We start from the raw sequence: 15,264 nt of genomic DNA, 5'->3' as shown, positions 1-15,264 counted from the left end.
AGATGGAAAAAAATCATGAAACTGTGCCATGAGGATCCACTAAATTTATATTATATAATCTCAACTGGGCTTTCACTATTGCAAAGCAATCCTCTTATAGCCTCCTGATTAACCCATAGTCCATTCACTACAGTGTCTCTTACAAACCTCTTCATACCTCCATGGTCCCTTATCTCCCAACTCTCTCCTAAGAACCTTCCCTCATATTTTACTGAAAAAATTGAAGATATCAGTTAAACAAGAAGAGGTGACCCTTCTCTTTGGCAAGGCTAAACCCTCTACACGCATAGAAGATCCCATGCCATCCTATCTTCTCTAGCCTCCATCATCCCCACACTCTCATTTATCTTCAATATCTCCTTATCTACAGGTTGTGTCCCTACTGCCTACAAACATACCTACATCTATTCTATCCTCAAAAAACTTTCATCTGATCTATTCTCACCAATTAATCAACCCATCTCTCCTACCTTTTGTGGCCTCAAGTAGGTGCCTACACTTTCTCTCCTCTCACTCACCTAACTCTACAGCCTAGCTTCTGATCTCAACATTCAAATGAAAACTGCTCTACTGACATTTAATAATGATTCTCAATTATTACTAATTACTAATGATCCTTGGCTATACTATTTTCCTTGATCCTTAATAGGAAGCTTTTCCTGATTCTGCTTAATTCTAGCATGCTCCTTCTGGTGATTTTTTCCTATTTATCTTGCATATGCCTTAACTGCATAAAGTTATTTGCATCCCATCCTTCCCCCACATTAGAATGTGAGCACCTCCATGGCAGAGATCATGGACTTTTTGAGATTTTTGTATCTCCAGGATTTAACATAGTGGCGTTGCCCATCGCAGGCACTTAATAAATACTACTGACTAATTAGAAGAAGGGCAAACGTTCTGACTTCCCCACCCCAACTCACCCAAAAAGGAAGAGAAAGAGCTTGCAGATAAAAGGCTTGACTTTAATTTCCAAGAAAATTCTAGAATGGATCATTAATGTGACAGGGTAGTGAAAAAGTAGAAAAGAAAGCAATCATTACTATGAGCCCAGCATGGCTTCCACAAGAATAGGTTATGCCAGAATAACATTATTTCCTTTTTGACAAAGTTAATAAAGTAGTAGATCAGGGCAATTCCAGAGTTATAATTTAAACTAGGTTTTAGTAAACCATTTGTTAGAGCATATCATGATATGAAATATGTAGTAAAGTATGATAATACAATTAGATGGATTCAGAACAGGCTGAATGGTATCATTCAGGAATCATTCAGGATTCAATGTTAACTTGGCAAGAGGTCTTGCTACTAGGATTCATGTGCAGCTCTGTGCTGTTTAACAGTTTTTATCAATGATTTGGATCAAGTTCATCAAATCTACAGCTAACAACAAGCTAGAAGAGATAACTAATAAAGATAGGAGGGACTTCACTGGCCATTTGGTCCAACACATACACAAAAAAGAATCCCCACTACAATTTATTTGACAAACTAGTCAGGTCTTCCAGCATCTGTCTGAAGACCATCAATGAGAGGGTACCAATTATCTCACTATGCAGTCTATTTCACTTTTGGATAGCTCTTGATAAATAGCTAAAGAGTTTTCCTGATAACAAGTGTTGTATTTGCCTTTTAGTTGTTTCTACCCACTGATGATAAAGTAAGGATCCAAACATACCATCACTAGGTCAAATCTATTAAGACATATTTCAATAAACATAAATGTAAAGTATTTCATTTGGTTAAAAAAAACTTCACACATAAAGGATGAGAAAGAAATGTTTGACCTGAGGTTTTTTAATGAACTGCAAGAGCACATTAGTCAGCAGTATGACAGAACAGCTGAAAATGCTTATACATCTTGGGCTGCGTTAAGAATGGCATAGTTTCCAGGAATAGGGAGGTATTAGTCTCTCTGTACTCCACCCTGGTCATACCACATCTAAAGTACTATGTTCAGTTCTGGAGTCCACAATTTAAGGCCAGTGATAAGCTAGAGATCATCCAAAGTGCAAACAGAAAGGTGAAGGGCCCTGAATTCATGTCACATATGAAGACTGGTTGAAGGAAAGGAAAAAAGCAAATGACCAAAAAGATATAATAGCTATCGTTAAGAATTTTAAAAAATGTCAGGTGAAAGAGGCATTAATCTTTTTGGTCTAACAGGAAGAATTAAGAGCAACTGAATGAAAGGAAGTTATTATTTAGGAAAAACTTGATGTCAGGAAAAGTGTCTTAACAATGAGAGCTATCCAAAAGTGGAATAGGCTGCCTAAGGAGGTAATGGGCTGCCTCTTATTAAAGATTTTCAAGCACAGGCTGGATGAGGACTTGTGGGGATTCTTTTGAGAGTATAGGTTAGTCTAGATGAGGTCACCCAAGTCCATTCCAAACCTAAAAATCTTTCATTCTGCAGTTTTGAGGAGACAGATTTCAGTTCATTATAAGCAAATTATTAATATCAGAGCTTTATCCAAGTTCAAGTATCAATTTCTTCTTGAAGTGTTCAAGGAGAAGCTGAATGCCCACCTGTCAGGGAATGTTACAAGGGGATTATCTATCTGTAATAGGTAAAAGGTTTAACTACAACACTAAGATTTTTCCTAAACTCTCCTTTCAAGGCTGTAAATTATTGAAAAGTAGGAGCTATGTTTTATAACCCTCTTTATTCCCTTTAGTGCTTTATACAAAAGAAGTGCTGAGTAAATGTTTTGATAAGACACCTGCTTATACTCTCCCAGTTTTTAAGATTATGTCTTCAAAAATCAAAACTTTTCAATTAGTAAAGATAAAAAATTGATGTAAACTTCTAGTACGGACCATATTGGCAAAAAACCACCCCTAAATAGTTGAGTAGAAAGTAATTAGAATAAAATCCAAAAAGTCAAAAATCACATATAAATTAGCATACTATTGAAATGATTTAAAAGCATTTAAAATGTTTAGGAGCACTTGCCACTTCAAAAGCTATGGACTTCCTAAAAACTGTCATTACCTAAAAAGGTATCCATACCTTTAAACACAGCTGAAATGTTAGAGCTATCCCAAATTAGAACAGAAGGCAGTAGTGGAAATTCCCTAGCCAGAGTGTTTTAAGAATAGACTTGACACCCATCTTGTTTGGCTCAGTTTCCTGGAAGTGGAGAGATAGGCTAGGTGATCTCTTAAAATCTCTTAATCATCAAACTGAAAAATTATATTTAAGGTCTTGTCATGTATTTCTATCTTTGAAGAACATCTCCAATAGTTCCTTACAACCTAAATGGACAAAATACAGTCACCAGCACTGAAGTATACACAGCAGCTCCAAGTTAACAATCTAAAAGTAGATACTTGTATTCTAATATTTCCCGAGTTCCAAAAACAACTTTTTAAAAAGTCTAATAAAATGAAAACTTGGTGTTCAGACTACTCCCTTCAAAAATATAGTTGATACACTATAAACAGGTTTATCCTGTTCACATTTATCATCTAATCACAACAGTGGTATTCTTTTTTTTAAAAAAATTAACTTCCTGCAAAACTAATGAAAACTAGTGCATTAAGACTAATTATTTATTCAAGTCCATACTAATTATGTACATCATACAAATGCTATAAAAAACACTAAGTTATACAGCAATAGTATTCCTAAGTAGTTCTTTGCCTTACTGTTCTTAGTCAAACATTTGTTCAAGTCTAATTCAGAATGTAAACGTCTTTAAAAACAAATCTTAGTACTTTAAGCACTGTTCAAACCAGTTGTAAGTAGGAAAAAAGAAAAGAAAAATAAAAGAGTAAGAAAATATAAAAAAATGATGAAGAAAACATGGCCAGAAATTGCCTTCTAACCCAGGTGTGAAGTTAACCCTGATGTTATTTCCATGGGTGATTTTTAGAATCCACTCTTAAGCCAATTCAGGAAAAGATTAGTTATACTTCTGGTCTCTATATCCTTGCTCTACTGAATCACTTTCTCAAAGGCCATCATTCTCCTAATCACCATACACAATAACCTTTTCTCAGCCATCATTCTTTTTGACCTCTCTGCAATATATATGACATTGTTGACTCTTATGATACTTATTAATTCCCCTGACTTCTATAGTTGCATCTTCTGGTTGTCTTCCTACTTTTCTGATCACTTACACAACTAATGTCAAGTACTTAGACTTACGTTCACAATTCAATGAACATTAGTCATTTATATTAATTCAATTCAACATTTACTGAGTTCCTACAAGTGTAAATCTAACCAACTGGGAAATGCTAAACTAGGTTATTTCCTAATAAATGATCTGCAATAAATCTTGCTTTCAAGCTAGATAATTAGCATCTAATCTCAAATACAGCTTTATAAGAAAACACTCTTTATAACCTAAGCACTTAACTATTTTCCCTGTTCTAAGAAAAGTAAGCTCCTTCGGAACTCTTCACAATGTGAATTATTTTAAATTAAATTTCTAGGTCAATCACATCCATCTTCAAATATAAGGACACATTTCAGAGTCCTATTTTTAAATTAGCCACTCTTTGAAGAATTGACAGAGCCATTAATATTATCATACTAGAGTCAACTAATTCAAAATTTCAGATCATGCTGAAAATACACTACTCCACTATGTTTTGTTTGACTAAAACTCATAACATCACAGAACAAAGCTGAAAAAGATCTCAGATCACCTTCTCCTACCTTTTCATATTAGGAAAGAGAAGCTCAAAGGACTTATAACTTGCTGAATATAACATCCTCAGTTAAGTGAGAGAGCTGGGACAAAAATACAGGTCTCTTGACTCGTATTTGAGAGCTCACTCTACTCTGCTACACAGAATGAGCCAACTAGAGAAATCTACAATACATAATCTATAAAGACATGTTTCTAAAAGAAAAATTTCAGATAACAAAGGTTCCCCTGTCCTATCAACAATTTTACATTTATATTCAAGTAGCCCTACCTTTAAAATTTCATGGCTCCATTACAATTCAATGGTAATTTAAAATTTCCATTTCGGTTTTCAGAACATTTTATTCATTCAATGACATGTGAACATATAGAATTCCATTTAGTATGAAAGAAAAAACTTCAGGCTACTTTTGAAAATCCAATAGGTCAACAATAGAAAGTAAAATGTATTGTTATTACTAGTAATAACAGCAGCATGTAAACAGTTTTGAGGTTTGTAAAGCAATTCACAAATATTACTTCATTTTAATGCTCATCCTTGGGAAGTAGGTGCCATTATTTTTCCCATTTTACAGATGAAATCTGTTATTTTTTAATATAAAATTAACCTCAACTGTTTATAACTGTGCTTAGGTAAGTAACTATTTACACATTAGTAAAAACTCTAATGCAGCACAAAAAGTACCAGACTTGGAATCAGAAGAGACTTGTGTTTTAATCCTAAAACATACATTAACAGTGTGACCACAGGAAAGTCACCTGACCTATGAGTCTTAGTATCTCAGTTTGAGATGCCTATGGGACATCCATTTCATAACGTTGCATAAGCAACTGGTGATACAGGGCTACAGTACAGACAAGAGTGACAGTATTTGTAGAACTGAAAGTAATAAATACAAATGATAATTAAATCCATGGCAGTTGATGTCCAACAAGAAAGAATGTACAGAGGATGACACAGGAAAGAACTTTGGGATATGTCCACAGCTGGAGGGTGCCATGTGGATAATGAACTAGCAAAAGAGTCCACTTCATTTTTTTCCCTCTTTTCCATTTAATTTCTGTTTTAAGACATGGCTCTCTGAATAGGGAAGAGATATATTCGGAAATGGAGGCGATGTTAAAAAAAATTACCATTAACATTTAAAGGGGGTGGGGGGGACACATGTTGATGTCCTATAATCTAAGAACAGGTCTAGTTTGGAAAAGGCAGATAAACTGTAAGCCAGTTACTAAATTCCTTGAAAAAGGAGGGAGAACAAGCAGTGGCTAGTATAACTACAATCAGGATCTGTAATGGGTGATGTATTTGGGTAGTTATCCTCAAAACAAGCAAGGTTGCTTAGTGATGGAAGCAGAAGGAGGGTTTGGAAATGGAAATGGCAATGAGGAAGAAGGAATATGTCAACTCCCTCTTCAGCACAAATGTGTCTGGGGTACAAGAAATTCTTCTAACAGTATCAGAAAGGATGGCCAGGGGGATGCAGCAGTGAGCTAGGTCTTCGTGAAAGATGGAAGGAACATGAAAGGAAAAGAGGTATAAAGTAAAAGGAAGTTTATTAATGACATAATAGGGTTTCTAGGAGCAGCAGTGGAAAGGGCAGAGAGCTGGAGTACGACATAGCACAGAAAGAGTTTCAATACATGGGGGTGAAAGAACTGAAGTAGACTGAAGAGGGGGAATAGTGGTTTTGCCTTGAGAATGGATTCATTATCACTGGAAATGGAAGTATAAGCAGTATTGGGATGAATTCAGACAGCAAGCAAACTGCTAGTAACAAGAAACCAACAAAATTATCTCAACTTTGTATTATCAGTCAATAAACATTTATTAAGCACCTACTATATGCCAAGCAGTATGCTAAGCATATTTACCTAGTCTAGTCCTCCTGGAGTCCCATGGCAGCCTTAAATATGTCTAGTAATATATAAATGTCAACTATAATTCAATAAAATTCTAAATGAATCCAGTAAATAGCAAGGATATGGAAATGCAGAATTGACCTGTGAAACTGAAAGGGTCAGACATCAAAAATATTTCAAAAGTAAAAATAGGACAATTAAAATTATTTTTTTAATGGAAAAAAATTCCTTAGTGTGGAACAAACATAGCAATGAATACCTGAAGTACTGAAATAATGTACGAAGACAGTACAGTGTACTGAAAAAAACAGTAGACTTATACTCAAAATAACTGTTTAAAACTATGCCTCCTTAAATTTGCAACCTTGGTGGGTCTCAGCAATTTTACATTTGAACAACAAAAATCAAAACTGTAGTAAAGTTTAAAGTGCCTTAAGAAAGTTAAGGACTAGAGAACAGAACTGGGACTTCATCGATAAAGGGAACTCTCAGGTGAGAAAGCTACCTCAACTAACGTAGGCCAGCACTTTCTCTGTAACTCAGTCTTAAGGAGTTGCTATATCTTCCCTAAATTTGACAGAAAAATGAATAGAGGGAGATGACAGGAGAGGAACAGCAAGAACCACATAGTTACATTTATAGCACAGAAGTTCTTTTTCTCCCTTGCAGTATGTCAAATCCATTCTTTAGTCACTTATAGCTTTAAAGGATTCATCCTTTCCTTCCAAGATTCCCTTAAAATTCCCATCTTCTCACCTAGCCCCTATGCCAAAGTTCCAAAATAATGAGAAAGTAAAAGCCAAGAAAAAAAGTGCTGACTTGGGACACTTGAACAATAGTTCAATTTTTAACAATGCAGAATGCTACTCAGTTCAGCAGTTCTGAGGCAAATAACATTTGATATCCACAAAGTTTACTTATGCTCATAAAACAAAGACTGTCTAAACCTTAAAATGACATAACTTGAATTTATAACAAAAAATGAAACCACTCAAAGTGTTTGGCTACTAATACTTTTCTCAAGTCTACTAGTTTTTTCTTCCTACTTAGAATAGTCCTCCTCTGCATTACTAGTCAGACTCCAATCAATATAACTTCCTTCCTTGCTTTGAACCAGGGTAATTGTACTCCAGGTAAAATTTCAAAAAGATTCCAATTTCCTCATTAGGCAATCACCAGACAAGGAGGGAAGGAAAGAATGAAGGGAGGAAGGAAGGAATATAAGAAAGGCTGTGAGCTTTTTAAAATTTATTTCAACATTCCATGAAAAATTTAAACACTTCCTCCCATATATACCACATAAGAATGTGTCGCCTATAATAATCAACAACATTACTAGATTTGAACATTATTTGAACAAGAGACACTACAAAAATTACTGGTATTAAAGGGTATGATTTTCCCTATATGAAGAAAAAACTATGTTTATAATGTTATAAAACAAATCTAATTTTCCCCACTCTTCTACTAAGTACCACACAATATAAAATTAAATCTATGCAATTAGTTTCAACTATAGTTTTACACTTTTAAAAGAGAAAAATTATTCAGAGAATACATGAAATGATGATGCTGAAGGAATAAATGAGTCAATTCAATAGGGTGAAGAGCAGACAATAGGTCAGTTGGTAGTCATGACTAAACCTACCATTGAGATTCATTAGTAGTAAGGGTAAGCTGGGGAGGGGGGCTGGTTGCCCTGAAAGAAAAATGCCAGACAAAAGAGAATGTGCCAAATGGAATGCTTCACAAATTACTTTTTATCATCTGTGAATAGGGTATTGCTAACTTCTATTTTGCAAAGTTCTATTATTTCAGCATATGGTATAGTTAGTATTAGTGTATCTATGTTACCAGTAGCATTACATACAAAAACACATAATCAATGATTAATTCATAGACTGCATAATGAAATCTATTTAAGTACATATGCTGTTTCAATGAAGTGATTTTTTTTCTTAATTCTAAAAAATATTCATTAAAAATTCAGTTTTAGGTTAAGTCCTATTATATATTAGCACTAAAAAAAAATTTCTTTAAGGTTTTTCCTTTTCTGGGAAAGTGCTACAACTTAAGATAAACACCAATTTAGTAGATACAATTTACCAAAATAGTAAAGATGTTCTTTATACATTGATGACTGAAGTGTTGACCAAGGAAAACAAAAATGGGTTGGGCGTTAAAAAAAAAAAGATAATTAAGCAATCCTTATTTACTGTACACTCCAAACTACAGAAATTGTTACCTTACTGCACTGACATCCACAAGCAGTAGCACTAAGCACAATCTAAGTATTGACTCCTTAACCTAATATCCTCAGTGTTCAAGGAAACAGCATTACGAAATACAATGAAACAATTCTTAATTGCAAAATACAATTACACCTCTAATAGCGTAACACTGAAACATGTTGTTTGCAAGTGACATGAAAGTCTGTCACAGAAATCTCCTTAACTTTTGTCTGGAGATTAAATTCAAGTCTGCTATTCCTTTAGGATGATCAACCTGACAACCACACAACACGTACCTTGGTATCGTTACACATTTTGTATTACAGTTTTGAGTGGTGATAGCTTTCTCAAGTTCATCTAATCTTCCAGTTTTCTTTAGCTTCTTCACCAAACTTTTAACTGCTTTCTCACACCATTTTTCTTCCTGTCCATTCTGTTCTCCACCACCTGCTCCTCCAGAACCACTGGCAGATTTCTTCCATCCCAACAGTCTCTTCACAACTGGTGGAGTGAATGGTAAGATAGATGACATGTTCTTACCACAGACAGCAGCAATTCACAGAAACAAAGTGGGTTTCTTTATCCAACCTACAAAAGAAACCAAAGAATAAGTTAGTAAAGAACTTCAAAATCAACTAGTAATTTTAGTCAGATTATGTACAAAAAGATCAAGCAAGGTAGAATTTAGGAAAGAAAGTGACAAAAGTCACTGTCTACTGAACCACTTGAATGTCCCATAGGCATCTAAAACTAAAACACATTCTAAAGTGAACAAGCTATCTTTCCCCCAAACTCACTCTTTCTCCTAACTTCTGTATTTCTGGAAGGCACCACGGCACCACTATGCTCTCTCAGTCACCCCTGAAAGTCTTCACCTGATCCTGCCATATCCAATGAGATCTATTTCAAATCTCTTGCATACCATAACTCCTCTACTAAGGTCCTTGTCACCTCTTATCTGGACTACAGTCAATGTTCTAATTGGTAAACAGCCACATCTAGTACAGCTCATGTTTCCCTTCTTCAAATATCCTCCAAATAGCTGCAAAGTGATTGTACTAATGACCATGACACTTCTACTAAAGAAGCTTCAGTGGCTCCCACTACCACCAAAATACAATATAAACATCTTTGCTTTGTTTTCAAAGTCCTATCTTGCCAAGCTAATTTCACAACACACACACCCCCCATACACTCTATGCTCCAGTCAAACTATTTTATTTGTTGTTTCCCTTATACACAACATTCCTTGTCTCCTCACCCACTCTTTGTACAAGCTGTCCCATGTCTGGAATGACTCCCTCCTCAGTTCCTTTTGGAACCCCCTTAGATCTCTTTAAGGTTCAGCTCAAGTGCCATCAAATTTAAGAACCCTTCCCTGTTTCTCCCAGTTGTTAGTCTCTTTCCATTCACCCTCTATATTTATTTTGTGAACACCCTGTATTTATTTATCTATATTCTCTTGCATTGAATATAAACTCTTTGAGGGTACAGGCTGTCTCATTTTTGTACCTGTTCCCCAATGTCTAACATGCTAGTGCTTAACTGATTCATGGATCAAAAGAATAGATGACACATTTCAGCAAAGTACTAAACATATTTATTACAAAAGAGGCATCAATTTATGTTTAATCACATAAACAGTAAATGTTAAGATGGAACAGTTAAGATAATGAACAAATCTTTTTTTTTCCTAAGCAAAGAACTAATTTTGCAAAGTATATGCAATTATTCATTCAGCAACTGTTTTAGTGCTGTTTTACGTACAAAAGTACTACATGAGGACTTCGGAATGAGAAAGATAACGAAGTCAATTCAATCAGCAAGAATTTCTAAGTTCCTACCATATATGCAAGGTACTGACTGGACTAAGCACTGGGGATATAAAGAAAGAAAAAAAACAATCCTTATCTTCCAGGAGCCTAAAGTCTAATGGGAGAGACAATAAGCAAACACACAACTACATACTGACAAGAAATACAGAGGATAAATTGGAATAAACTCAGATGGAAGGCACTAGAATTAAGAGGGATCAGGGAAGGCTTCTTGTAGAAGGTGAGATTTTAGCTGGAACTTGAAATTAGCCAAGGAAGCAAAGAGACTGAGATGAGGAAGAAGAGGGGCAAAAATGCCCAGAGTTCAGAGATGGGGCATCTCTGAATTCAATGAAGAACAAGAGAGGCCAATGTTGCTCTGATCACAGAACTCACAGAAGGGACTAAGTTACTATAGAGTATAAAGGTAGGAAGGGACCAGGGTTTTAAATGCTAAGCAGGATTATATATTTAATTGTGGAAGCAGCAGGGAGGCATTAAGAATTGATTGAATAGGGGGGAAAGGAAGTGACATGATCAGATCTGTGTTTTAGGAATATCAATTTAGCAGCTGACTGGAGGATGGGATGGAGTAGAGAGCTGTGGCAGGGAAATCAACCAGAAGGCACATGAAGTGATAAGGGCTTGAAGCACCAGGGTGGTGTCAGCATCCAAGGAGAGAAAAGGGCATATGTGAGAGATGTTACAAAGATAAAATCAACAGAATTTGGGCACCATATTGGATATGGAGGCAAGGGAGGTAAAAAAGTAAATAGTCAAGGATGACACCTAGGTTGCAAGCCTGGGGGATTGGGAAGTAGATAGGTATCCTCAACAGGAGGGAGAGTTTGGGGTAGGAAAAGTAAGTTCAGTTTCAGCCAAGTTGAGTTAAGATGTTTACTGGACATCCAGTTCACAAATAACCAAAAATGTGAGACTGAAGGTCGCAGAAAGGTTAGGGCTAGAAAAGTAGATTGCAGACTCATTATCCTAGAGATAACTGAATCCAAAGAAGTTGATGAGATGAGCAAGGGAAACACTAAAAAGGAAGATGAAGGCCCAAAACAGAGAGAGCACCAGGTGACTCCCGCAGTTAGTGGTCACGACCATTAATATCCAACAAAAAAGATTGAGGAAAAGTGGTTGGATAGGTGAGAGAATCAGAAGAGAGAGTAGTGTCACAAAAAACTACAGAAGAGAGCATCAAGAAGAAGAGGGTGATTAATAGTGACAATGGCCACAGAAGGGTCAGGAAAGATGAAGATGGAGAAAAGCCTATGATCTGGCAATTAAAAAGATCATTGGTAACTTTGGAGAGAGTAGTTTCAGTTAGATGGTGAAGTCAGAAATGAGATCACAAATCTGAATTGGAGTCATAGATTGTAACTGGCCTTCAAGTTTAACCACCAAAGAGAGGAAAGATAAAGGATGATAGTTAGTAGGGCATGAAGTAGGAGGAGGGGGAAACCTGAGTATGGAAAAGACATGGATGTATTTGTAGGCAGTAGACAGGGAGAAATTTAAGTTAAGTGACACAGTATGGATCACAGTTAGACATTCTAATAAGTCAAGATAGAATGGGATCCCTTGTGCCTGTGGAAAGATTTGCCTTGGCAAAGTCTCCCCTCCTCATATGAAAAAACAATAGAGGAAGGCATTTGAGGGATAAAAGATAAGGAAAAGATAAGAGGGAGATCTCAAAGTATGATCCCAATTTTTCCAATGAAATGAGACAAAAAAAACAAAGAATTTTTTTTTTTAAATGAGTCAAGATTTCCAACTGAGAAGGTGGAGACAAAAGGAGGTTGTGACATAAGGTTTGGAAAATCTATTTTGGTGGGTAGAAGAGCGAACTAATAATTAGGAGGTGTAAAAGATTTGCCTTGTTACAGAGAAGGCCCAGTTGAGACTGTATGATAAAAGTTTGTAGTGGAATCAGTGGGCAATGGTTAATCATTTTCTTCAGCTTCATTCAGCAGTACATGAGTAAAAGCAAAGACAACAGGCTGGGTAAATCAGGAATGAGGCTTGTTAGGTCCAAGATCTTTGATAAGATAAAGTAGCAAATGACTTGACCAAACAGGATGAAGTAAAATTGAAATGACTGACCAAGGTGTCAAGATGAGAAGTGGATAGTGTAGCCAGTGCAGGGGTGATAACCTAGGAAGAGAAGAAAGGGCCTGAAGGATTGGAGGTCAGGGTAAGAACAAAGAACAGAGCTAAAGGATGAAAGGTGGAACAAAATGTGGGATGACAACAGATTATGATCAGTTAAAAAGTAATTTCAGATTTCATGAACATGAATATGGAATGCAGTATCCTCAAGAAGTTTCTGCTCAATAAAAGAAAGGATATACAAGTATGCATTACCATGAAGCAAACAATGCATACTACAGTATGACAAAATCATCACAATGGTGCAAAGATCAATGCCAAATGGAGACTGGGAAAGAATTCCTGACTGAGGTATTAAAATATCTGAGTAATCCATCTTAAAGGATGGACAGTGTAGGTTTCAAAAGTCAGAGGTGGGAGTTAGGAAGTATATTCCAAGCATAAAGCCATAAGGGAAGAGGAAGGAAGAGAGGAAAAAAGGGAGGAAAAGAAGGAACAGGAAATGTTTTAAGTGCCATTTGGCAGTGGTGGGCAAGGTACGAATAGAGAAAAGGAATGTGATGGTAGGAACGGAAGGTATAGCAGTTAAACTGACAATCATCATGATTGACTACATAGTGACAAATGAAGGAAAGGAAGATATTCAGAACTCAGGACATTAGTCTCTACCCACCATTTAGTACCACTCCAATCAATGGGAGTTTCTCCTCTCCTTGCTCTCAATAACCAGAATGAAGTCTGTATTGTTCTGATTCTCTGAATATAACTAAGCAGACAACTTAGACAACTGCCCTTTTAATTCTGCTTAGAGACAGAAGTATTAAGCCAAAAAGAAATGTAATGCCCACGTATGACCTATTATAGAAAATTCTTAAAACTCTGAAAAATGAGTTTGTTTTGGTGGTAGTGTGAAAGTTTAGGTTATCAAGGAGTAAACAGAAACTAAAATGCTATTTTTTAATACGTGAAGCTCAAAACCACAGCTATATTGTTAGAATAGTACCTAAATGAAGTTAGAAAATGATGAAGTACATGAGATGTCAAATGATGACCTGATTCAAGGAGAAAGATTATCACTTCTAGCAAGGGAAATCTGGGTGGGCCACTATGGAACAGATAGCACTTAAGCTTTGATGGAAAGGATTTCATAAAGTAGATATGAGCTTCTGCCAAGGGCCCTAGGCCTGAATGACCACTGTGATCTTTCTTGGGCATAAACTCCTCCTCTAAACCCAACAAGGAAAAGAAAACTGTCCTTCGCCCAAGGGTTTTTCTTTCACCAAATCTAAATTTTATTGATTTGTAATTCTTAGCTCCAGACACAAAGCCTCCTGAATTTCTTTATCTTTGAATAGATTGACTTAGAAATCTGGGTTAAAGAATGTCTATATTCATAAAGAAGTGTTTACTACACAGAAAGTCCTATTTTGAACTGTTTCAAAATATTAAGTGACTAGGGAAGAAGACTAGTGACTAGGAAGAGCACCTGGAAACAAGTGGACCAGTTAGAAAACCATTGTAATAATCCAGATGAGGCAGAAAAGTGGCAATAGGAAAGGGATAGCAGTTAAATTGACAATCTAGTGACTAATAGTAATACTAGTGTGACAACTCCCTAAAATATTTTTAATAAATATTTTGTTGTTGTTTGATAAGGACAGCCCACACCATACAAGTGGAAAGAATACTTTCTGGACTCAAATTCCTTATCTTCCACATGTGACGTTGGGGTAAATCATTCCCATCTATAAAATGAGGGGATCAGATTAAATGACCTCTAAGGTTCCTTCCAATTTTAAGGACTTACTATGTTCCCAGCACCATGTCTGGCCCATCCTGAGGAATTAAATAGGACATTCCTCATCCCTAAGGAGTTTGTAATCTAATAACTCAATGATCAATGATTACAAAAACCAGTTATTGTGCTGTAATAGACTCATGAACTACTAAAGTATATAGGGTACTTGCCTTTATACTAAATGGAACCATGCTGTTATGCTTTTTTTTGAATTTGTATGCCTTTTTGGTTTTGGTCTCCTTCCCTGCTGTTACTTTTAGACGTTATCAATATTCCTGCCTTTTGCAAAGTCTGTCAGAAATGTGTCTAAGAGAAGAGTAAAATAGTCTATGAATCAGGCCATCTCCTTTGATTAAGTATATGAAAAGCTTTAGGGTTCATCTATTTTAGAGGCTCTGAGCCTTTTTTTGCTTATTTCCTAGTATTAGGGTGTATCTAAATAGGAGATATTACCAAATACCTGAACTATGGAAAAGTGAAATGTTACTATGATAGGAGTTTTGATATGCATTCACAATTGTTGTGAACCTCTCCTTACTTAAAACATTATAAGCTTTCCTTGTCTGAAAGAAAAAAAAACTTGCAATATTTAGACTAAGATCCAAAAGCTTGAAAGAAACAATGAAACTGAGGCATGTGCAAGACAGTCCTTTCTTGCCATAATAAGAATTATTTTCACTGTGACAAATTTCCAAATTCCTGAATACCAGGAATGTGGATTTTAATTATGTACTCATTAAAAGACCATAGCTGTACAGCTAGAAGGGACCCTAGAGGTC

General features: G+C 35.9%; 1 protein-coding gene across 9 annotated transcripts in view; it reads right to left on the bottom strand.

Moving 5' to 3' along the window:
- Nucleotides 1-15,264, bottom strand: part of SMAD2 (SMAD family member 2) — a 104,228-nt gene that overhangs the window by 69,286 nt on the left and 19,678 nt on the right. For 8 of the 9 annotated variants that reach the window (XM_072605176.1, XM_072605178.1, XM_072605177.1 and 5 more), the window contains exon 2: nucleotides 9,055-9,346. In XM_072605176.1, coding sequence (XP_072461277.1) covers nucleotides 9,055-9,290 — 236 coding nt within the window. In that variant the 5' untranslated portion in view covers nucleotides 9,291-9,346. Of the gene's footprint in view, nucleotides 1-9,054; nucleotides 9,347-15,264 lie in introns of those variants that run through there. The other variant, XM_072605182.1, reaches the window with a different exon arrangement.

Source organism: Notamacropus eugenii, chromosome 4, assembly GCF_028372415.1.
Source record: "Notamacropus eugenii isolate mMacEug1 chromosome 4, mMacEug1.pri_v2, whole genome shotgun sequence".
Taxonomy (NCBI): domain Eukaryota; kingdom Metazoa; phylum Chordata; class Mammalia; order Diprotodontia; family Macropodidae; genus Notamacropus; species Notamacropus eugenii.
The sequence above is the reverse complement of the archived record's forward strand: the minus strand, read 5'-3'. Positions and strand labels throughout refer to the sequence as shown.